Source organism: Tamandua tetradactyla, chromosome 7, assembly GCF_023851605.1.
Source record: "Tamandua tetradactyla isolate mTamTet1 chromosome 7, mTamTet1.pri, whole genome shotgun sequence".
NCBI lineage: Eukaryota > Metazoa > Chordata > Mammalia > Pilosa > Myrmecophagidae > Tamandua > Tamandua tetradactyla.
Genome location: NC_135333.1, coordinates 35,265,336 through 35,288,864, shown reverse-complemented (window position 1 = coordinate 35,288,864; position 23,529 = coordinate 35,265,336). Strand labels below are relative to the sequence as shown.

The 23,529-nt window shown below is 37.8% G+C and overlaps 1 protein-coding gene and 1 long non-coding RNA gene across 11 annotated transcripts in view; one reads left to right on the top strand and one right to left on the bottom strand.

Annotated features, from left to right (window-relative positions):
- Window positions 1-21,900, bottom strand: part of WBP2NL (WBP2 N-terminal like) — a 116,862-nt gene extending 94,962 nt beyond the window's left edge. For 6 of the 9 annotated variants that reach the window (XR_013179328.1, XR_013179326.1, XR_013179329.1 and 3 more), the window contains exons 1-3: window positions 21,751-21,899; window positions 762-870; window positions 347-488 (exon numbers count right to left, since the gene is read on the bottom strand). Coding sequence is in view for 1 of the 9 variants with exons in the window: in XM_077169028.1 (XP_077025143.1) it covers window positions 347-488; window positions 762-870; window positions 21,751-21,812 (313 nt within the window). In the remaining 8 variants the exon portion in view is untranslated. Of the gene's footprint in view, window positions 1-346; window positions 489-761; window positions 871-21,750 lie in introns of all 9 variants that reach the window. The other 3 variants (XR_013179331.1, XR_013179330.1, XM_077169028.1) reach the window with 1 other exon arrangement.
- A 52-nt stretch (window positions 21,901-21,952) lies between these two features.
- LOC143691063 (uncharacterized) overlaps window positions 21,953-23,529 on the top strand; it is a 17,280-nt gene continuing 15,703 nt past the window's right edge. For both annotated transcript variants that reach the window (XR_013179333.1, XR_013179334.1), the window contains exons 1-2: window positions 21,953-22,434; window positions 23,326-23,476. This is a non-coding gene — a long non-coding RNA (uncharacterized LOC143691063). The remainder of the gene's footprint in view (window positions 22,435-23,325; window positions 23,477-23,529) is intronic.

Sequence of the window (23,529 nt, the reverse complement as noted above, 5' to 3'; positions counted from 1 at the left end):
AGCTTCAGACCCCCTGAACCCATTTGTGTCTGTCTTTCTTTTCTTCCTTTCTCTCTCTCTCCTTCTCATCATTCCTTAATATCCTTCGAGCTCTGTTTCAACAGAAAGCAACTTGAATCACTATACTAATATTCCTTCTAGCCTCCAATGTTTTGAAGCAGTTAGAAGAAAAAATCTGAGATGGTGGAATGGTAGCCCATGACAAATTCCAGGATCTGTTCTGTAACTACTTGTTGAAGCGTCCTTTGAAAATTATTGCCTTTTTCTTTCTTTGCTTTGTATGGATGTTATATTTTACAATAAAAAAGTTTATTGTAAAAAACATACTTCTGAAACGAACACTTACCCTCTGGAGCTGCCATAATGGTTCCTTTAATGAAATTGGGAGCAAAGACTGGTTGTTCAACAGTGCAGTCCTTCATCAGATCAAATGGCATCATAAAAGACAACATGGGATCATTAACTGTGTGTGAAGTCACAAAGATCACCTAAGAGACAGGAAAGAAATTTTGGGAAAAATATAGAGAATTCGTCCATGGACTGAGATATGTAAGAACAACTCTAAGGACAAGGCTGCTCTGGCATCCTGGCCTAATTGAGAAACATCACCCTTTTCATCTACCACTCCTCAACATGGAAAACCCCAAACTGCAAATGTTTAAAAACACCTTGTTAAAAACACTTTTGTTTAAAAACCTCTCTCCATTTTAAGGAAAACACATGCAGAGTCCAAAGCAGATCAAAGTAGAAGTAGAAATTACCCGGTATGAAGTGAGGAACAACGTTCCCCTCTTTGTCCCACTAAAGAAAGTGGATCTCTCTGGCTGCTGTGGGAAGGAGAGCTCCACATCCTGACACTGCTGCAAGACACTGTGGAAAAGATAGCACACAAATGAGAAGTTGTTAAAGGTGACACACATAAAGCTCCTTATAGCATAGTTCCTAGCCCAAAGTAAGCACTCAATAAACATTAGCTGCTATTACTACAACTACCTCTAGTCCTACTACTATTGTAGTGAAATGAAAAGGAATTTAAATGATCTTATTTTTTTGACAATCCACTCATATTTGCCTTTTCTTGCTTTGTTGCTGAGCTCATTTTCTTTTTCTTCTCCAACCAACTTCTACTTTCAAAGTTTATTCATTCATTGATTCTTATATTCTTGGTGCATTATGTATTATGAAAAATAGGAAGTTTCTTTCACTCTGGTAAAGAAGGTAAGGTGCAGACTATTCTAGTGCCCTCTGACTCATTGTTCCCTGTACCTGTTGTGCTCTCTCCCCAGTATTAATTTGACAAACTTGGAATCACACTATTCTCACTTGTAAAATTCTGTTGGTTTTTTTCTTTCATAGTAATTATACATTCATTTATTTATTTGTTCCATCTCTCCCCCTTATGATCATTAAGGACCGTGTATGTGTTCTTTGCCACTGTAAACATTGGGTGCGACTAAATTGTTATTGAAAGAAAGAATGAAAGAAACAGAAATAATACAGGTAATATCTGATATGCATCATATAAATAGCACAAAAATGTCATAGCAACTTATTGGAAGGAGAGGTTATGTTTGCTTGAAGTAACTAGGAATGGTCTCAGAGAAATGTGATATGAGCTGATTCTTAAAAGATCAGTAGTATTTCAGTAGGCAGAGGTAAGGGCAGGGGACAATCCAGATAGGCAGCAAATAGCATTATTTGGCATGTAAAATCAGATTCTAGAAAGCAAACCATGTGCTTAGGAGCAGCACAGTAGTACATCTTCATCAAAATATAGCATAAGGATGGAGTTGGTGGGAATAGTGAAATAAAGCTGCAAAGCCATGCCAGGACTGGAGCAAAGAGAGCCTAGATACCATGTGATAGGCACTAAGGATCTATGAACTGCTGAATTCTCAGCAGGGCAGTCATATGATCAAGGAGGCAGTGGTATATAGGAGAGATCAGTTCCTAAAATAGTCTTGATGTGAGGTAATAAGAACTAGGACTAGGGTGGCGGTTATGTGGTTGAAAAGGAAGAGAAAGATTTTAAAGACTGAAGATTTAGAATGTCAGTGAAAATAGCAAAAAAGGGAACCCTAAAATTCTATCCCACACAAAAATAATAAATAAACTGACAAAAACTGTCAGAATCAACTTTTTTGAATGCTGGAATATGATCAGAAGTTTACAGCAACCAGAGGCATGCTTAATCAAGAAAAAACAGCTGAAACTAGGTATGAGAGCTTTGTGGCATTTTTTTTGGGGGGGGGGAACAGTGCATGGTCAGGGAACAGAACCCAGGTCTCACGCATGGAAGGCGAGCTTTGTGGCATTTTAACATAACCTGGTACCATCCCTCACTCCCAAGCTCAGCAGCAGCTTTGAAGACAACAGTCCATATTCCCAGTATAAGTACTTAGTATCAGAGGAATAGAATGGACCTTATTCTCAAAGAATTGTGGTGGTTTGTGTTGACCTGTCTGGTGGCTTCCTGAAGGACCAATTCAAAGGCATGCACCCAATCTGGAACTCTCCCAGGCTTCAGAGAGCTATCAAGGAGGCATTTTTCAAAACAATTTAAGGGCCAATGTATTATCACCGCACCTAGGGCAAGGGAATAAGGGCTTGGTAAAGCTCCCACATGTTTCTGGGAATCTAGAAGGCCATGTGCATGTCAAGAGCTGGGCACATGTTCAGATAAGATCTCAGAAGGACCTAAACTCTTACCACTGACTGACCTTCGGGCTCTGCACATGCAGAAAGGAAGGCTAAGGCAGAATTACAAACTGCATGGCTGAGTGTTAAGGGCATGCCCCCACACACACAACACACCAAAGCTGATAACTAATCTAATGAAACAGAGACTTAAGTGACTATACACAAGAAAGAATATACACTTTACAAGGGTAGTTCACTAAAATTAAAAAAAAAAATTAACAAACAGCAACAACAAATTGCTGGAAGGCAGAGAATCTGATTTTAGAGTTTACTCATTATAATATATAAACTGTCCACTTTCCAATAAAAAATAATGATGCATGTAATAAAACAAAGTATGGCCTATACACAGAAAAGAAATTAACAGAAAATGTTCCTAAAGAAGCCCAGACTCTGAACTTATTAGACAAAGATTTTTAAATCAATTATTGTTAATGTGCTCAAAGAACTAAATAAAACCATATACAAAGAACTAAAGGATACAAATTCATTAGAATGGCTACTATTAAAAAACAGAAAATAACAAATGTTGAAGAGGATGAGGAGAAATAGGAGCACTTATTCATTGCTGGTGGTGCAGCTCTGTGGAGACACTCAGAAAGCCAAGTATAGACATTGCAATCCCACTACTAGGTATATATACAAAATAAATTGAAAGCAGAGACTCAAACAGATATTTGCATACTAATATGCATAATGACATTATTTGCAATTGCCAAAAGATGGAAGCAACCCATGCATCCATCAGAATATGGGCAAAAATAAAATGTGATATATATACACAATGGAATACTATTCAGCTGTAAAAAGAAATGAAGTTGTAATATATGTGGTAACATGGATGAAAGTTGAAGACATCATGTTGAATGAAATAAGTAGATACAAAATAACAAATATTGTATGATCTCACTGTTTTGAAACATTGAGACTAAGCAAACTCATAGAGTCAGAATCTAGAATACAGGTTACTAGGGGATGGGGTGAGGATTGGGAAGTTAAGATTTAAAGTGTACAGGATTCCTATTTGGAACTATGGAAATGTTTTGGTAATGGATGGTGGTGATGGTAGCACATTACGAATGCAACTAACAGAACTGAAATATATATGTGAATGTGATTAACAGGAGAAATGTTAGACTGTATATATGGTAACAGAACAAAGATTTTTAAAATATCCATGGAACTATATGGACAGTAAACAGTAAGTTAAACCATGGACTATAGTTAATAGTACAATTATTAAAATGTACTTTCATGGGCAGGCCACGGTGGTTCCGCAGGCAAGAATGCTTGCCTGCCATGCCAGAGGACCCAGATTTGATTCCCGGTGCCTGCCCATGTATAAAAAAAAGTGTACTTTCATAGATTGTAACAAATGTTCCACATGATAAGTTATTGGTGGTAGGGTGGTAATCAGGAATCCTGTATTTTATTCATATTTGTTAAGTAAATCAACAACTTCTCTAATAAAAGAAAAGGCAAAAAAAAAAAGGAACCAAAGGAATGTATGAAAATGATACCTCACCCAATAGAAAATACAAATACACAGCAACAACAACAAAAAGAACCAAACAGAAATTATGAGTTACATAATTTTACAGTTAAATAACTATAATGAAAAGTTCACTTAAATTTTTAATAAAAAATTATGAGATATGCGATGAACAGCAGATTTGGAAGAATTAACAAACTTAAGGACAGGTCAACAGAGATGATATGGCTGAGACGTAGGAAGGAAGGAAGAAAAATGAACATAGCCTAACAGGCTTGAATCATGTCAACATATGCATAGTAAGAGTCCCAGAAGAATAGAAGAGAAAGGGCAGAAGAAATATGCAAAGAAATAATGATCAAAAGCTTCCCACATTTGAAGAAAAACAAACTACATATCCAAGAAGCTCAACAATCTCCAAGCAGAATATACTCAAAGAGATCCACACCAAGATATATTATAGTCAAACTGTTGAAAGTCAAAGATAAAGTAGAATTTTGAAAGCAACAACAGAAAAGCGACTAATAGCATACAAGGGATCCTCAATAAAATTAACAATTTTCATCATCTTAGAAACCATGGAGGCCAGAAGGTAATGGGAAGATACATTCCAAGTGTCAAAAGAAAAAATGCTGTGAACCTAAAATTCTATATCCAGCAAAACTATCCTTCAAAAATGAAGAAGAGAAGGACTGTGAGAATATGGTAGAGTGGGAAGCTCCAGGAATTTTTCCCTTCACCAACAACTACTGAACTGGCAGGAACTGTGTGAATCTACTATTTGGAACTCTGGAGTCTAGTGGAATTGTTTACAGCATTCAGGGAAGAAATCTAAGAACACCAGACAATAACTTCCAGCAATAAGAAGAAATAAAGAACACTGGTAAAGGTAACTATATAAGTAAATATAAAAACATTAATTATTGTAAGTGCTTTTTCCTCCCTATATGACTTAACAGGAAAACGAGTAAATATTATTTAAAATCTATGTTAAAAGACATACAATGCATAAAGATGCAATCTCATGATGGTATGTATGATTGCCCATGACAAACTCTGGGATCTGTCCTGTAACTACTTGCTGAAGAGTGCTTTGAAAACTGTTGGTTTTTTCTTTCTTTGTTTTGTATATATGTTATATTATACAACAAAAAAGTTTAAAAAAAGATATAATCTGAGACAATAACAATATAAAGGAGGAGGGAGAGAGAGATAGAGGCATAAGAGAGTTTGTATACTACTGAAACTAGCTTGGTACTAGTCAAATTAGGTTATTATTAGTTTAAGAGGGTAACTGTAATTACAAAGGTAAGCACTGAGAAAGTATCTTAAAACTACACAGAAAAGAAGAGGGGAACAAAACAGTACAATACCAAAAAAAAACCCTGAATTTTAAAAAGGAGTAATTGAGGGAAAAAACAAGACAAAGAATAAATAACTAAATCCAGAAGTAAATCTTTCCTTCTCAGTTATTACCTTAATTGCCAATGGCTTAAACTCCCTATTAAAAAGTTGAGATTGATAGATTAAATAAAAAGAATGATCCATCTTATACTATCTACAAAAGATCACTCTAGGTACAAAAACACAAAGATTTTAAAGTTAAAAGGTGGGAAGAGATATTCCATGCAAACATAATCAAAAGCAGAGCTAGGAGGGTGCACAGGTGGTTAAGTGCTAAAATATTCACCTTCCATGTGGGAAACCCAGGTTCAATTCCTGGACCATGCCTCTAAAAAAGAGAGAGAAAGAGAGAGAGAGAGAGAAAGCTAGGGTAACTATATTATTGTCAGGAAAAATAGGCTTTAGGTCAAAAATATTATAAGAGAAAAAAAGGATATATATAGATGAAAAGTTCAATCCATCTAGAAGATACAATGATTATAGAAATATATTAATATTTGAAGCAAAAAATATTTTTAACATATGATCATTCTATTCTACATATATATATTCAGTAATTCACAATATCATCACATAGTTGCATATTCATCATCATGATCATTTCTTAGAACATTTGCATCAATTCAGAAAAAGAAATAAAAAGACAACAGGAAAAGAAATAAAACAAAAACAGAAAAATAAATAAATAAATTATACATACCATACCCCTTACCCTTCCCTTTCATTGATCACTAGCATTTCAAACTAAATTTATTTTAACATTTGTTCCCCCTATTATTTATTTTTGTTCCATATGTTCTACTGGTCTGTTGGCAAGGCAGATAAAATGTGCATCGGACACAAGGTTTTCACAATCACACAGTCACATTGTGAAAGCTATATCATTATACAATTATCATCAAGAAATATGGCTACTGGAACACAGCTCTACATTTTCAGGCAGTTCCCTCCAGCCTCTCCATTACATCTTGAATAACAAGGTGATATCTACTTAATGTGTAAGAATAACCTCCAGGATAACCTCTCGACTCTGTTTGGAATCTCTCAGCCATTCACACTTCATCTCATTTCACTCTTCCCCCTTTTGATCGAGAAGGTTTTCTCAATCCCTTGATGCTGAGTCTCAGCTCTTTCTAGGATTTTTCTCAATCCCTTGATGCTGAGTCTCCGTTCATTCCAAGATCTCTGTCCCACGTTGCCAGGAAGGTCTACACCCCCAGGAGTCATGTACCACTAGAGAGGGGTAGGGTGGTAAGACTGCTCGTTGTGTTGGCTGGAGAGAGAGGCCACATCTGAGCAACAAAAGAGGTTCTCTTGGGGGTGACTATTAGGCCTAAATTTTAAGTAGACTTGACCTTGGTGGAATTAAGTTTCATATGAACAAACCCCAAGACTGGGGGCTCAGCCTATAGCTTTGGTTATCCACACTGCTTATGAGAATATCAAGAATTCAACTTGGGGAAGTTAAATTTCTCCCCGTTCTCACCATTCCCTGAAGGGGACTTTGCAAATATTTTCCACTCACTGATCACTTTGGGATTTATCGGGGCATCACTCTGGACAAACCAACAAAATCTCATGCCCTACCTGAGATTCCAAGTACTTATGTGTTGAATCAAGCTATCTACATAAGTTATATTAGGAAAAGTATTAGTCAAAATATAAATTTTGTACCAAATAAACATTTTTTGCTTTAGTCTCACACATAAGCTGAAATTTTAAAATATTAATTACCATCTATTTTCAGCACCCTGCAGTAATGACATTCCTTTGCTCTTCCTCATGCAAAAACATTTTTTTAATTTGTACATTTAGTCACTATCATTATACACTCTAGGCATTCCTAGATTATACCATCTCAATCTTTATCGTCTCTTTCTTTGTGATTTCATTTATGCCCCCAGCCCTCCTCCCTCTATCATTCTCACATTCAGTTACATTCAGTGTTTTAACATAATTGTATTACAGTTAGGTAGTATTGTGCTGTCCATTTCTGAGTTTTTATATTCAGTCCTGATGCACAATCTGTTCCCTTCAGCTCCAATTGCCCAATGTCTTACCCTATTTCTATCTCCTGATGGTTCCTGCTACCAATGAAATGTTACAAGTTTATTCACCAATGTCAGTTCACATCAGTGAGACCATACTGTATTTGTCCTTCTGTTTCTGGCTAATCTCACTCAGCATAATGTCCTCAAGGTCCATCCATGTTGTTACATACTTCATAACTTTATTCTGTCTTAAAGTTGCATAATATTCCATCGTATGTATATGCCACAGTTTGTTTAGCCGCCCGTCTGTTGATGGACATTTTGGCTGTTTCCATCTGTTGGTGATTGTAAATAATGCTGCTATAAACACTGGTGTGCAATGCCCGTTTGTGTCCTTGCCCTCATGTCCTTTGAATAGACACAGCATATAGATGGGTCCTGTTTTTTAATCCATTCTGCCAGTCTATGTCTTTTGAATGGGGAGTTTAACATTTAGTGTTATTACTGCACGGGTAGTATTTTCTTCTACCATTTTGCCTTTTGGATTTTATATGTCATATCTGATTTTCCTTCTTTTTACTTTTATCATAGTCTTCCTTTCTACACTCCTCTCCACACCTCTCTCTTGTCTTTTTGTATCTGTCTCTAGTGCTCCCTTTAGCATTTCTTGCAGAGCTGGTCTCTTGGTCACAAAGTCTCTCAGTGATTTTTTGTCTGAAAATGTTTTAATTTCTCCCTCATTGTTGAAGGACAATTTTGCTGGACATAGAATTCTTGGTTGGAAGTTTTTCTCTTTTAGTAATTTAAATATATCATCCCACTGTCTTCTCGCCTCCATGGTTTCTGCTGAGAAATCCACGCATAGTCTTATTGGGCTTCCCTTGTATGTGATGGATTGCTTCTCTCTTGCTGCTTTCAAGATTCTCTCTTTCTCTCTGACTTCTGTCATTCTGATTAGTAAGTGTCTTGGAATACATCTGTTTGTATCCATTCTCTTTGGGGTACGCTGCACTTCCTGGATCTGTAATTTTAAGTCTTTCATAAGAGTTGGGAAATTTTCAGTGATAATTTCCTCCATTAGTTTTTCTTCTCCTTTGCCCTTCTCTTCTCCTTCTGTGACACCCACAACACGTATATTCATGCGCTTCATATTGTCATTCAATTCCCTGAGTCCCTGCTCATATTTTTCCATTTTTTCCCCTATATTTTCTTTTTCTTGTCGAATTTCAGATGTTCCATCCTCCAGTTCACTAGTCCTATGTTCTGCTTCTCGAAATCTACCACTGTAGATTTCCATTGTTTTTTCCATCTCTTCTACCATGCCTTTCATTCCCATAACAAATCTGTGATTTGTCTTTTCAGACTTTCGATTTCTTCTTTTTGTTCATTCCTTGCCTTCTTTATATCCTCCAATTCATTGATTTGATTTTTGATAAGGTTTTCCATGTCTGTTCGTATATTCTGAATTAAATGTTTCAGCTCCTGTATCTCATTTGAATTGCTGGTTTGTTTCTTTGACTGAGCCATATCTTCAATTTTCCTAGTGTGATTTGTTATTTTTTGCTGGCGTCTAGGCATTTCATTACCTTAATTAGTTTATTCTGGAGATTGCTTTCACTTCTTTTACCTAGGGTTTTCTTGCTGGATGAATTTGTTTTCTATCTGTTCTTTGACATTCAGTTCAGCTTTATCTGGACCTCTAGCTTAGGTTTTATTTAACAGAGGAGAATTTTTCAGTTCTTGTTTTCTTGTTTCTTGCCCTTCTTGTATGGTACCTTTTTCCCCCCACCCTTAGGAGGGTCTACTTAGGTATTATAGACTCCAGCTGGATTTTCCCAGACCAAACTGGCCTCCTATCAGGAGGAAAGAGTCACCTGAGTCAGGTTTCCCTGAGGGCGAGACCCAGCAGGTTGAAAAGCTTTCCTGTGAAGTCTCTGGACTCTGTTTTTCCTGTCCTGTTTGTTTGCCTGCAGGTCCCACCAGCATGAGATGATGCGATACCTTTAACTTTGGCAGACTCTCCCTGCTGGGGGCGTGGTGGAGACAGAGGAGAGGTTGTAAGCTGGTTTTAATGGCTTCTAATTACCAAGCCCTAGGGTCTGAATTCCTTGAGGGAGGGATCCCACCTGAGTTGGGCTTCACCCCTCCCCTGGGGAAGGCAAAGGCTCCAGATAAGCCCTCAAACAGGCTTGTTTCTGCCTATGCCTGGGACAGTTGCAGCCTGAGAAGCCCTGCCACTATATCCAAAGGCAGTCAAGCCTTTGTAGAAACACAGCCACAAAAACCTCTGTTTCCTTTTTTTTTCTTTTTCCGTCAGCCCTGCCCCCTTGGCACCAGGGCAAAAATGAGTGACTGCCACTTTGACCAGGTTCACCAGTGCTGGGAGCCTATTTTTAGTAGTCAGAATTTGTTAATTAATTCCACAGTTAGCGTTTGATTGGGCTCAGCCCCTGCTGCTGGTAAAATCTCTTTCCTTTCCCCTCTGGGAGGCACTCTGTGGGGGAGGGTTGCCGGCTGCTGCAGCTTGGGGAACTCACGGCTCTGGGGGGGCTCGCAGCCAGTCCAGCTGGTCCAGACTGGGGTACACTGTGTGTCCGGTCACTGATGTGGCCCCAGGAGCTGTTCTGTATTGTTTCTGGTAATTTAGTAGTTGCTCTGGAGGACAAACTAAAACGCGCACATTGCTAAGCTGCCAACTGGCCCGGAAGTCTCAGCCAGTTGATTTTGAGAAGGGTGTCAGTCCCTTCAAATGAGAAAGAATAGTTTCTTCAACAAATAGTGCTGGGACAACTGGAAATCCTCATGCAAAAGAATGAATGTGAACCACTATCTCTTATCATATACAAATGTTAATTCAAAATGGATCAATGACCTAAATGTAAGAGCTAATACTATAAAACTCTTACAAGAAAATATAGGGAAATAGTAATAGATTTTGAGAATTTTATATCAAAAGCCAAGCAACACATGAAAAAAATTGATAAAAATGGGCTTCATCAAAATTAAAAACTTTTGGGTGGTGCGACAGTGGTTCAGTGGCAGAATTCTCACCTGCCATGCCGGAGACCCAGGTTCAATTCCCAGTGCATGCCCATGAAAAAAAAAAATTAAAAACTTTTGTGCATCAAAGGATATTCACAAGAAAATGAAAAAACAACCTAAAAATGGAGAAAATATTTGCAAATCATATATCAGATAAGTGTTTAATTCCCAGAGTATATAAAGAACTCCTACAAAGTTCAACCACAAAGACAAAGCAACCCAATTTAAAAATGGGCCAAGGATTTCAATACACATTTTTCCAAAGGAGATGTTCAAATGGCCAACAAGCATATGAAAAAGATGCTCAATGTCATTAACATTAGAGAAATGAAAATCAAAACTAAAACAAGATTCCACTTCACACCCATTAAGATCACTATTATTAAAAAAATAATAAGTGTTGGTGAGGATGTGGAGAAATAGGAATCCTCATACATTGATGGTGGGAATGTAAAATGGTGCAGACATTTTGGAAAAATTTGCCAGTTCCTCAGATTTAGCACGCTGGGTTTTAATTAATTAGTATTAGTTAAAATGTTTAACTAATTAGCATTAGTTAAAATGTTTAACTAATTAGCATTAGTTAAAATGTTTAACTAATTAGCATTAGTTAAAATGTTTAACTAACTAGCATTAGTTAAAATAAAGAATGACATGGCATTTCCACTCCTAGGTATATACCCAAAAGAACCGAAAGCAGGGACTTGGACAAATATCTATACACCAATATTCACTGCAGCATTATGCACAATAGCCAAAAGGTGGAAATAGTCTAAGTGCCCATCAAAAGATGAATGGATAAACAAATGTGGTACATACACAATGGAATATTATTCAGCCAAAATGGAATATTATTCAGCCATAAAAAGAAATATAGTGCTGGTACACACAATATGGATGAACCTTGACTACATCATGTTGAATGAAATAAGCCAGATGCAAAAGAAAGACTATTGTATAATTTCTCTTATGACTAACCATTAGCTTGAATGACCAAGAGAAAAAGAGATAAGATGCAAATTACTAAAATCAGGAATGAAGTGGGGACATTACAACCAACTTACAGAAATAAAAGAGTAGCATAAACAACTGTATACCAATAAATTAGATAACCAAGATGAAATGGGCAAATTCCTAGAAAAACACAAACTACCAAACTGATTCAAGAAGAAACAGAAAATCTAAATAGATGTGTAACAAGTAAAAAGATTGAATCCATAACCAAAAAATTTCCACCAAAGAAAAACCCAGGACAAGATGGCTTCACTGATGAATTATAACAAATGCCTAAAGAATAATTAACACCAATCCTTCTCAAACTCTTCCACAAAGGAGAAGAAGAGAAAACCCTTCTAACTCATTTTTATCAAGGGAGCATCACTTTGATACCAAAGCTAGAAAAAAATATCAGAAGAAAACTACCAAGCAATATCCCTCAAAAATACAGATGAAAGGAGTGCACAGGTGGATCAGTGGTAGAATGCTCACCTGCCATGCAGGAGATCTGGGATTGATTCCCAGCCCATGCACCAACAAAATTTTTTTTCATTAAATATACATATACAATATATATATATAAATACATATAATTAATTTTTTCATTATATATCTATATAAAATGAAAGAATTCTCAATGAAATACTAGACAACCAAATCCAGCAGTATATTAAAAGGATTATATGTCATGTCAAATAAGATCTAGCCCAGAAAAGCAAGGGTGTTAACATATGAAAACCAATCAATATAACAGAATGAAGGTCAAAAAACACATGATCATGTCAGTTGATACAGTAAAAGCATATGACAAAATCCAATATCCTTTCATGATAAAGACATGCAACAAACTAGAAATAGGAGGGAATTTCTTCAACCTATTAGAGGTCACTTATGAAAAGTTCACAGCTAACATCATACATAATGTTGAAAGCTTTTCCCCTATGATTAGGAACAAGACAAGGATGCCCACTTTCATCACCGCTATTCAACATTCTGCTATAAGTTTCAGCCAAAGAAAAGACATCCAAATTGGAAAGAAAGAAGTAAAACTATCTCTTCACAGATGACGTGATCTAAAATACAGAAAATCCTAAGTATTGCACACACACACACACACATACACACACACACACACACAATGAGAGCTAATACGTGAGTTCAGCAAAGTTATAGGAACAAGATTAACATACAAAAATAAAGTGTATTTCTTAACATTACAGTGAACAAGTGAACAACCCATAAATAACATTAAGAAAACAATTCCATTTACAATGGCATCAAAAAGAATAAAATACTTGGGATAAATTTAATCAAGGAACTACAAGACTTGTACAATGAAAACTATGAAACACTGTCGAAAGAAATTAAAGAAGACCTAAATAAAGGGTAAGACATTTCATGTGCATTGATTGGAAGATTTATTATTGTTAAAATGTCAATATTCCCCAAATTGATCTCAAGAGTCAGTACAATCCCTATCAAAATTCCAACTGCCATTTTTTTCAAATTTTATTGTTTTTAATTTATTAAAGAAGTTGTGGTTTACAGAACAATCATTAATAAAATACAGGATTCCCAGATATCAACCTATTATTAACAACTTGCATTGATGTGGAACATCTGTTACAATTGATAAAAGCACATTTTTATAATTTTACTATTAATGATAGTCCATGGTTTCACTTAGGGTTCATTGTATGCATAGAGCATATCCATGGATTTTTAATTTTAATTCTGTTACCATATATATATAACCTGATATTTACCCTTTTAACCACATTCAGATATATATTCAAGTGCAGTTAATTACCTTCACAATGTTGTACTACAATCACTATCATCCATTACTAAAACATTTCCACCATTCCAAATAGGAACCCTGTACATTTTAAGCCTTAACTTCCCATTTTCTATTCCCATCCCATCCCCTGGTAACCTGTTCTCTAGATAATGACTTTGTGAGTTTGACTGTTCTAACTATTTTATATCCACGACATCAAACAATATTTTGTCCTCGGATGCCTGGCTTATTTCACTCAACATGATATCAGCTTCATCCCTATATCGGATTTCATTCCTTTTATGGCTGAATAATATTCCATCGTGTGTATATACCACATTTTGTTTACATATTCATTAGCTGATGGACACTTGGGTGGTTTCCATCTTTTGGCAACTGTGAATAGTGTCACAATAAACATCAGAGTGCAAATATCTGTTTCCAATCCTGTTCTCAATTCTTTTGGGGGCGTACCTAGTAATGAGTTCACCAGGTCATATAGCAATTTTGTACTTAGCTTTGTGAAGAACTGCCAAAGTGTTTTCCACAGCAACTATGCCATTTTACATTGCCATCAGCAATGAATGGGTGTTCTTATTCTCCTCATCCTCTCCAACACTTGTTTAATTTTCCATTTTTTCAATAGCAACATTCTAATGGGTGTGAAATGGCATCTTGTGGCTTTTATTTGTATTTCCCCAATGGCTAGTGATGTTGAACATCTTTTCATGTGCTTTCTGGCCATTTGGATATCTTCTTTGGAGAGATGTCTGTTTGTCTTTTGCCCATTTTTTAACACGGTTCTTTTTATTAATTTGGACGATTTCTTTATATGTTCTGGTTATTAAAATCTTTATTGAATATGTGGTTTCCAAATATTTTCTCCTATTGCATAGGCTACCACTTTTATAAAGTCCTTTGAGGAATAAATTTTTTTAATTTTGATGAAGTTCCATTAATTTTTTCTTTTGTTGCTTGTGCTTTGGGTGTAAAGTCTAAGAAACCACTATCTAACACAAAGTCCTGAAGATGCTTCCCTACTTTTTCTTCAAGGAGTTTGACAGTCCTAGCTCTCATATTTAGGTCTTTGATCCATTTTGAGTTTATTTTTATAAGGTATGAGGTAGGGATCCTCCTTTTATTTTGCAGATATCCAGTTTTCCCAGCACCATTTGTTGAAAAGACTGTTCTTTTCCAGTTGAGTGGTCTTTGCCCCCTTGTCAAAAATCAATTGACATAAATGTGAGGGCTGATTTCTGAGCTCTCAATTCAGTTTCATTGGTCCACGTGTTTTTCCTTGTGCCAATACCATGCTGCTGTGATTACTGTGGCTTTGTAATCAGTTTTAAGATTGGGATATATGAGTCCTCCAACTTCATTCTTTTTCAAGATGGCTTTGGCTATTAGGGGCCTCTTACTCTTGCATATATCTTTTAAGGCAATTTGTTGAAATATAGTCATACACCATACAAATCATCCAAAGTAGATAATCAATGCCTCACAGCGTAATCTCACCATGATCAATTTTAGAACATTTTTCTTTCTCCAGAAATTAAAAAAAGAAAACTCAAAACATTCCATACCTCTTATCCCCTCCCCTTCATTATTGACCCATGGTACTGGTGTGGTACATTTGTTACTGTTGATGAAAGAATATTAAGATATTATTCTCTATATAAATTTGATGGCTGACCTTTACATTTCTGCAAAGAAGGCTGTTGGAATTTTGCTTGGGATTTCATTGAATCTATAAATGACTTTGAGAAGGATTGACACCTTAACAATATTTATTCTTCCAATTCATGAACACAGACTGTCCTTCCATTTGTTTAGGTCTTCTTTGATGTCTTTTAGCAATGTTTCATAGTTTCCTCCATACAAGGCCTTTACACACTTGGATATGTTTATTTATAGAAATGTGATCCTTTTAGATGCTGTTGTAAATGGAACCCTTTATTGATTTCTTCTTCCAATTGTTAATTGTTTGTGTATAGAAATACTAGTGATTTGGGGGTGTTGATCTTGTACCCCAACACTTTGACAAATTCCCTTATTAGCTGTTATACCTTTGTTGTGAATTTTCCAGGATTTTCTGCATATAGGATCATGTCATCCAATGCTGAACAACAGTGGTGAGAGTGGGCATCCTTGTCTTGTTCCTGATCTTAGAGGGAAAGCTTTCAGTCTTTCACCATAAAGTAGAATGTTAGTTTTGGTTTTTTATATATGCCCTTTATCATGCTGAGGAAGTTTCCTTTTATTCCTAGTGTACTAAGCATTGTTATCAACAAGGGGTGCTGGATTTTGTCAAAGACCTTCTCTACATCAATTGAGATGATCATATGTTGTTTTCCTTCACTCGGTTAATGTGGTGTATTACATTAATTTATTCTTTCATGTTGTACCACCCTCAAGTAAATTCCACTTGATCATGGTGTATAATTCTTTTAGTGTGTGTTGGATTCAGTTTGCAAGTATTTTGTTGAGAATTTTTGGCTCTATATCCTTAAGAGATATTGGTCTGTAATTTTCTTTTCCTGCATTTTCCTTTTCTGGCTTTGGTATGAGGGTGATTTGGGTCCCACAAAATAATTAGGGAATGTTCCCTTCAGTTTTTTGGAAGAGTTTGAGCGGAACTGGAGTTTAATCTTCTTGGAATGTATTATAAAATTCTCCTGTGAATCCTCCAGGTCCTGGACTTTTCTTTGGTGTGAGGTTTTTGATGATTGATTCAATCTCTTCATAAGTAACTGGTTACTGAGATCATCTATTTATTCTTGAGTTACTATAAGTAATTTGTGTGTTTCTATTAATTTGTTCATTTCATCTAGGTCATCTAATGTATTGGTATACAGTTGTTCATAACAGCAAGATTGTTAGTAATTTTTCCCTTTTCATTTCTGATTTTCATTATTTGTATCCTCTTTTTCTTTATCATTCTAGTTAAAGGACTGCCAATTTTATTGATTTTTTCAAAGAACAAACTTTTGATTTTGTTGATTCTCTCTACTGTTTTCGTTTTTTACGTTATTGTTGTTCTCTAATTTACCTCTGATAATGGTAGAGGACTCACACTGATTTCAAAACTTACTACAAAGCTATAGTAATAAATATATTTATTTATTTATAGTCAACTATATTTTTGAAAAGGGTTCCAAGACCATTCCAAGAGGAATTAATAGCTTTTTAAACAAACGGTGCTGGGTCAACTGGGTATTCAAATGCAAAATAATGAATTTTGACCACAACCTCACAGCATAAACCAAAATTAACTCAAAATGGAGCAAGGACCTAAATGTAAGAGCTAAAACTATAAAACTCTTAGAAGGAACCATAGGTGTAAATTTTCTTGACTTTGGATTAGGCAACAGTTTCTAAAACATGACACTGAAAGCACAAGCAACCAAAGAAAAAAATAGAAATATTGGACTTCATCAAACTTTTGTGCATCAAAGGACACTATAAAGAAATTGAAAATATAAGCTACAGAATGGGAGAAATTATTTTCAAATTATCTATCTGATAAGGGTCTAGAATCCAGAATATATTTAAAAAAAAAAACTCTTAGAACTCAACAAGACAATCCAATTTTTAAATGAGCAAAGGATTTGAGTAGATAGTTCTCCAAAGAAGATATTCAAATATCCAATAAGCCTAAGAACAGATGCTCCACATCATTAATCATTAGAGAAATGCAAATTAAAACTACAATGAGATACTGTTTCACATTCACTAGGATGAGTATAATAATTTTAAAAAATAGAAAATTGTTGGCAAGGATGCAGAGAACTAGAAACCCTCATACCTTTTTTATAGGAATGTAAAATAGTGCAGCTGCTATGAACAACAGTTTGGCAGTTCCTCAGAAAATTAAACATAGAATTTCCATATGACCCAGCAATTCTGCTGGGGGGTGTATACCCCCCAAAATTAAAAGTAGGTACTTGGACAGATATTTGTACATCAATGTTCATCACAGACTTAATCACAGTAGTCAAAAGTAGAAATAACCTAGTAGAAAAGTTGATGGACTGTCCATCAACTGATGAACATATCTATAAAAAATAGTATATCCATGCGGTGGAATAGTATTCAGCCATAAAGGAATAAAGCACTGTTTCTTGCTAAAACATGAATGAGCCTTGAAAACAATTACGCAAAGTAAATTAAGCCAGACACAAAAGGTCATATATAATATGATACCATTCACACAAAATGCCCAGAATAGGCAAATCTATAGAGACAGAATGCAGGTGGTGGCTGTTAGGGGTTTGGAGGAAGGAAGAATGGGGAATGATTGCTTCATGAGTACAGGGTTTCTTTTGGGGATGATGAAATGTTCTGCAATCACTTAGAGGTGATGATTGCACAACATTGTGAATGTACTAAAGGCCAATTAATTATATACTTTAACGATTAAAATGGTGAAATTTATTTTATATGAATTTTATAGTAATAAAAAAGGCTTTTAGATTAATTATGAAAGCTCAAAAAATAAATCAAATAAAAAGACTGAAGGAAGAATCCACTGATCATTGGATCTTGGAGAGAAAAAGATCATTAGAAATCAAAGGTGACCTCTGCCTCCAAAGAGATATGAAAAACAAGAAACAGAATCTCATAGGAGGTGGGGATAGAAATTAGGCTTTACACATATTGAAATGTTTAGAAGGCAAGAGTACACTTGCAATTTCTTACTGTCACATCCTTGGATCAACATCTTCTACAGAAGGGTTTCTCAACTTTGGCACAACTGACATTTTGGCCCAAATAATCCATTGCTATGAGGGGCTGTCCTATACATTGTAGTACAGCTTAGCATCATCTCTGGATCTACCCACCAGGTGCCAGGAGCATACTCTACCCTTCTGCCAAATTGTGACAACTAAAAAAGCTCTCCAGACATTGTCAAATGTCCCCTGTGGAATCAAATTGCTCCAGGCTGAGAACCACTGTCCTACAGGGATGGCATATTGATTGCAAAAATTCAATAAAAGTGGAGTACGATGAAACAAAGAACGAATTTTTGCCAACTTGGTAAGTGGTATAATGTAGAGAACAGATTCTGAAGAAAGGAGTAAAAACTGTGGATGAAATTTCACAGTATCCTTTAATTAGGGTTATTAAACTTTATTTTGACCCCAGCACTAAGTAAAACCTCAGCTAGAACCTCAGCAAGTGTTCTAATAATCAGAAACTGAGTCTGCCCTTATAATTCACCAAGTCCCAATTAAGTACCAGATTCTAAATATTCAAGAACTTAATTTGTAAATAGGTTACTCGACTGGAGTGACAATTCTGACATCTGAACCCTCCATCAAAAGATGAACAATTTATTTTAAAAACGGGGATAGTTTATGAATCATAGAAATTTACCAAAGACATATAAATAGCCAATAAACATATGAAAAATAGGCTCAGACTGGGAAAATATCAAAGATTAGTACCAGGTATTAGCATGGGAAAAATGAGCACTGAATACTGGGAGGAATAAAAATTGTTACAATTCTGTAGAGCAATTTTGCAATAAATATATCTAATTTTAAGTCTTTTTTAAAAAATCTATGATTCAATCCCACCTCAGAAATACATCCCAAAGAAACAACTTGACAGGTGGGCAAAGATATATTTTTGAAAATGTTTTAATAACGTTTATAGTAATGAAAAATTTAAAACCAGAATATGCCAGGTGGGGGGCAAGTAAATAAAGATTTATACACAGTGTAATACCAGCCATCAAAAATAAAGATGTAGATAATTGATAGTGAAAAGTACTCAATATATTGGTGCATGAGGAAAACAACAAAACAGAAAAAAAAAGACAATTCCATAGGGGAAAGCTCACAAAAATTTTCTACAATAAACACACATGGTACTTATCTTCACAAGTTTTAAAATATGGATATTGGTATCTCAGTGTTTTCCCTCTTTACCAGTAGAATCTGGCCCATACATTCAAGACTTCTCAATTGGGATCAGAAAAAGTCTCCATACCATAGAACCAAGGTGTGATGAATTTCTCAAGAGGGTATTGTGAAGAAGACAAGAGCCAGCAACAGTGAACCAACCTTCTCCCTCCCAGGCTTTCTTTAAAAGTTACTGCTATTCAGGAAGACTGAACACTTCAGGGCGCTTTTCGGTGGAGGAGAAAGCAGAGAAGCAGCCCTTTCCCTGGGGGTCAGCTGCAGTAGAGGAGTTAATGCCCAGTACCAAGGTTCAAGGCCACATACAAGCTCGCCATGTGCACTGTCCCTATGACTTGGAGCAAATTCCTCAACTTCTCTCGGTCTGGGTTTTCTCACCTGTGAAAAACCCTCCTTGTAGTCAGAGTAGTTAAGAGTAGAAAGCTCTTAGAACAGTGCTTGGCATATTTAAGAGTTCAACAAACGCTACTATCAAGTATTCAAGAGCACAGCATACTCCACAGAGGCAATTCACAGAACCAGGAAATCATTGTTTCTGTCGGGCTATTTACCAAAGAAATTTTTTTTAAAAAGCTTCGTTCCATCTCACACCCACCAGAATGGCCATTATCAACAAAACAGAAAATGACAAGTGCTGGAGAGGATGCGGAGAAAGAGGCACACTTATCCACTGTTGGTGGGAATGTCAAATGGTGCAACCACTGTGGAAGGCAGTTTGGCGGTTCCTCAAAAAACTGAATATAGAATTGCCATACGACCCAGCAATACCATTGCTAGGTATCTACTCAAAGGACTTAAGGGCAAAGACACAAACGGACATTTGCACACCAATGTTTATAGCAGCGTTATTTACAATTGCAAAGAGATGGAAACAGCCAAAATGTCCATCAACAGACGAGTGGCTAAACAAACTGTGGTATATACATACGATGGAGTATTATGCAGCTTCAAGACAGAATAAACTTATAAAGCATGTAATAACATGGATGGACCTAGAGAACATTATGCTGAGTGAGTCTAGCCAAAAACTAAAGGTCAAATACTGTATGGTCCCACTGATGTGAACCGACATTCGAGAATAAACTTGGAATATGTCATTGGTAACAGAGACCAGCAGGAGTTAGAAACAGGGTAAGATAATGGGTAACTGGAGCTGAAGGGATACAGACTGTGCAACAGGACTAGATACAAAAACTCAAAAATGGACAGCACAATAATACCTAATTGTAAAGTAATCATGTTAAAACACTGAATGAAGCTGCATATGAGTTATAGGGTTTTTTTTGTCTGTTTGTTTGTTTGTGCCTTTTTTTTTACTATTATTATTTTTATTTTTTTCTCTATATTAACATTCTATATCTTTTTCTGTTGTTTTGCTAGCTCTTTTCCTAAATCGATGCAAATGTACTAAGAAATGATGATCATGCATCTACGTGATGATGTTAAGAATTACTGATTGCGTATGTAGAATGGAATGATTTCTAAATGTTGTGTTAATTTCTTTTTTTCTTTAATTAATAAAAAAAAAAAAAGCTTCGTTCCCTGACTCTAACACACAGCGCAAGGGACTGAGGCCCCACCGCTGTCTGCCGAACTCTGGATCAGGTGTCCAGGGTACGCAGGTCGCAGCGGCCGGGGTGAGGAACCATCATCTCCTCCCTTCAACCTGCTCAGGGCAGCCGGGCTCTTTCAGGAGCACGCGAAGACGTGCAAGCTCGACGACCCACCGAGTATTGTAAAAAGGAAGCTTGGGAAAAAAGAGCTGGGCCTCAGCATTTGGCTTCCTTATGGGAAATGTGGAGAGGGGGGTTAGAAGAGGGGCGCGGGGCAGGATCGAGGCGCCTCCTGGCTGAGGTGAGCGAAAGGGGACGCGAACCCGCTAAGAGGGTGTCGCCCTGGGGCCCCCGATGTTTTCAACGAAGACTGAGTGGGTTTTCAAGGTCCCGAGAGTGGGGAGAAGGGGAGGTGAAGGTCCGCACCCTACAGTTCAGAGCCTCTTCTCAATGACCCTCACGCCATCTTTTCACCTGGTTCCTGAGAGTCGAAGGTGGGTGGGTGGGGGGCGCCCAGGACCCTCCGCGGCACCGTCACCAGACAAGCACCGCACGCTCCCAACGACAGCCGCACTGCCACTCCACACGACCTACTGGTCCGACTTTCTTCTGAGGCGACCCGCGTGTTCCCCTCATCACACCCGCGAAAAGGCGCGCTCCTAGCCCCTCACACCCCAAGGTGCGCGCGCGCCCGCCCTTCACACTCGCGAGGCGGCGCGAGATCCCCAATGTTGGGCGGGGCGGGGAGCTAGAGGGCCGCCTTCGAGCAGGCGGGAAAGTCCCTGATTCTATGAGCGCGTGCGCGCCTCCGAGGTCTCCCCCACTCATCTCCTCCCTCTGGCAGCAGTCCGGAGCTCCCCTCAGGCACCTTTCTCCATAAGGGATGACGGCCCCATGGCGGCTGGCGGTGTGGTTCTGATTCACCGCCATCCTGTTCCCGGCCCACGCCGGCCGCCCCTTGGAGGGGAAGAGGTGAGGCCTGAGCTGAGCTTTGGGGCGCGGCTCTGAGGGGGAGGGCGGAGATTATGGCGCAAGGGCAGCGAACGAGTGAGCGAGGTGGCTGGTCACTGAGGGGAAGCGGTCAGAGGACAAGGCGGGGTCAGAACAGGGACACGCCCCTGAGCGCGAGGAGGCGGCCCCGTGAGTGGTGAGCGGCCCAGGGCCTCGGCACTCTTGCCCTGGCTGGACTCGAAATGGCCCCAGCAGGAAGCGCAGTTAAAAGCAGCCATCTAGAGAATATCTGTTTGGATTTGCCTGCTCCCGCCCCAGCCCTGGGCAGAAAGTAGTTGCGTTTTGGGGGATCCAAGGGGATTCCACGCCCCTCCTAAGGCGAGCAGAAGTTTCTTCCTTCGAGAAGGCCCCGAATCGAGCCGGCTGTCTTGTGCAGTAGCGTCCAGGAAAGGGTGCGTGAGTCAGGTCAGGAAGTCCAAACAGAATTTCGATGCCCAGTGAGTGTGTTCCGGCTCCAAGATGCTGGTCGTACCCGTCCTGCCACCTCCAGAGAGTGGTTATGAGAATCCAGTGCGATACATTATACCGGAATTGCTTTGAGGTCTAAAATGCCAAACATATTCTTATTTCCATTAAACCTCACAAATAGCACCAGAAGTCTTTCAAATAGCACCAGAGGGCTTCAACCAAAGGAATGTTAATCTTTACTGTAATTCATCAAATTTAAAATGCTGTCCATGATATGATATATATCGCCAAGAAAAAAGCTTCCAAACTGCCATCAGTTATAAGATGTATCCTGATTCCAGAGATGTAAAAAAGAACATGACTTATTAAAGTGGGTGAAAATACAAGTAGGGAAGGTGTGAAACAGTGGAACCAGGATCTAGTCCCAGTTCTCCTTTGGTAACTAAGCATGCAACTCCGGGCAAGATGATTGGACTCTCTGGCCTTCCGTTTCTACATCTGTATGACAGCTTTGAGCTAGAAGGACTCTTGGATTTCTTGTGGTTGTGACATTTTATGTTGACCAAACTGTTCTGTTCTTACTATCACATCTTCCCATGTCTCTCCATCTGCTGTGTCCCACTGGCACCCTAGTTCCTTAGTATTTTACTTGAGAGGCTCCAGTAGCCTTGACTAGCCTTCCTCCAGTCTTGACCCTTCCAACCAATTCCCACAGCTTATCTTTACCTTGCTCTCACCTCACAGAATATTGAGGCACCAAACATAATTTTAAATGAGTGTAACAAATTCAGAGAAATAATTTACTGGCTACAGAAGGGAGTGTGCATCTAAAGGAAAAGGATTGGTTTAAGAGAAACCAAAGAAAGATAAAGGACAAACTAGTTTAAATTCTCTTAGATGTATTCTCTGTAAAATAGGCAGGTCTTCAGGCACTTTCTTCATAGATTCAGGGTACTCTATTGCCTGGGGTGGGGGTGGGGAGGTAGGAAATTACTTAAATGAAAATAAACATGGTTTCCTTGAGGGAGAAGACAGGCTGTGCAGTCTCAAGGTTGAGTGTGTTTGCTCCATTGCTTATTGTGAATACAAAACCCCAAGAAGTAATGACTGAGGTACGACATGGTGCTGACTGAAGATGAACCGACCTCACAAAATGTCTCCCATGGCTAATTTCTGTGACTAGTTCTTACCAAGACAGTCCCTGTCTCACACTCCACAGATGGGTGAG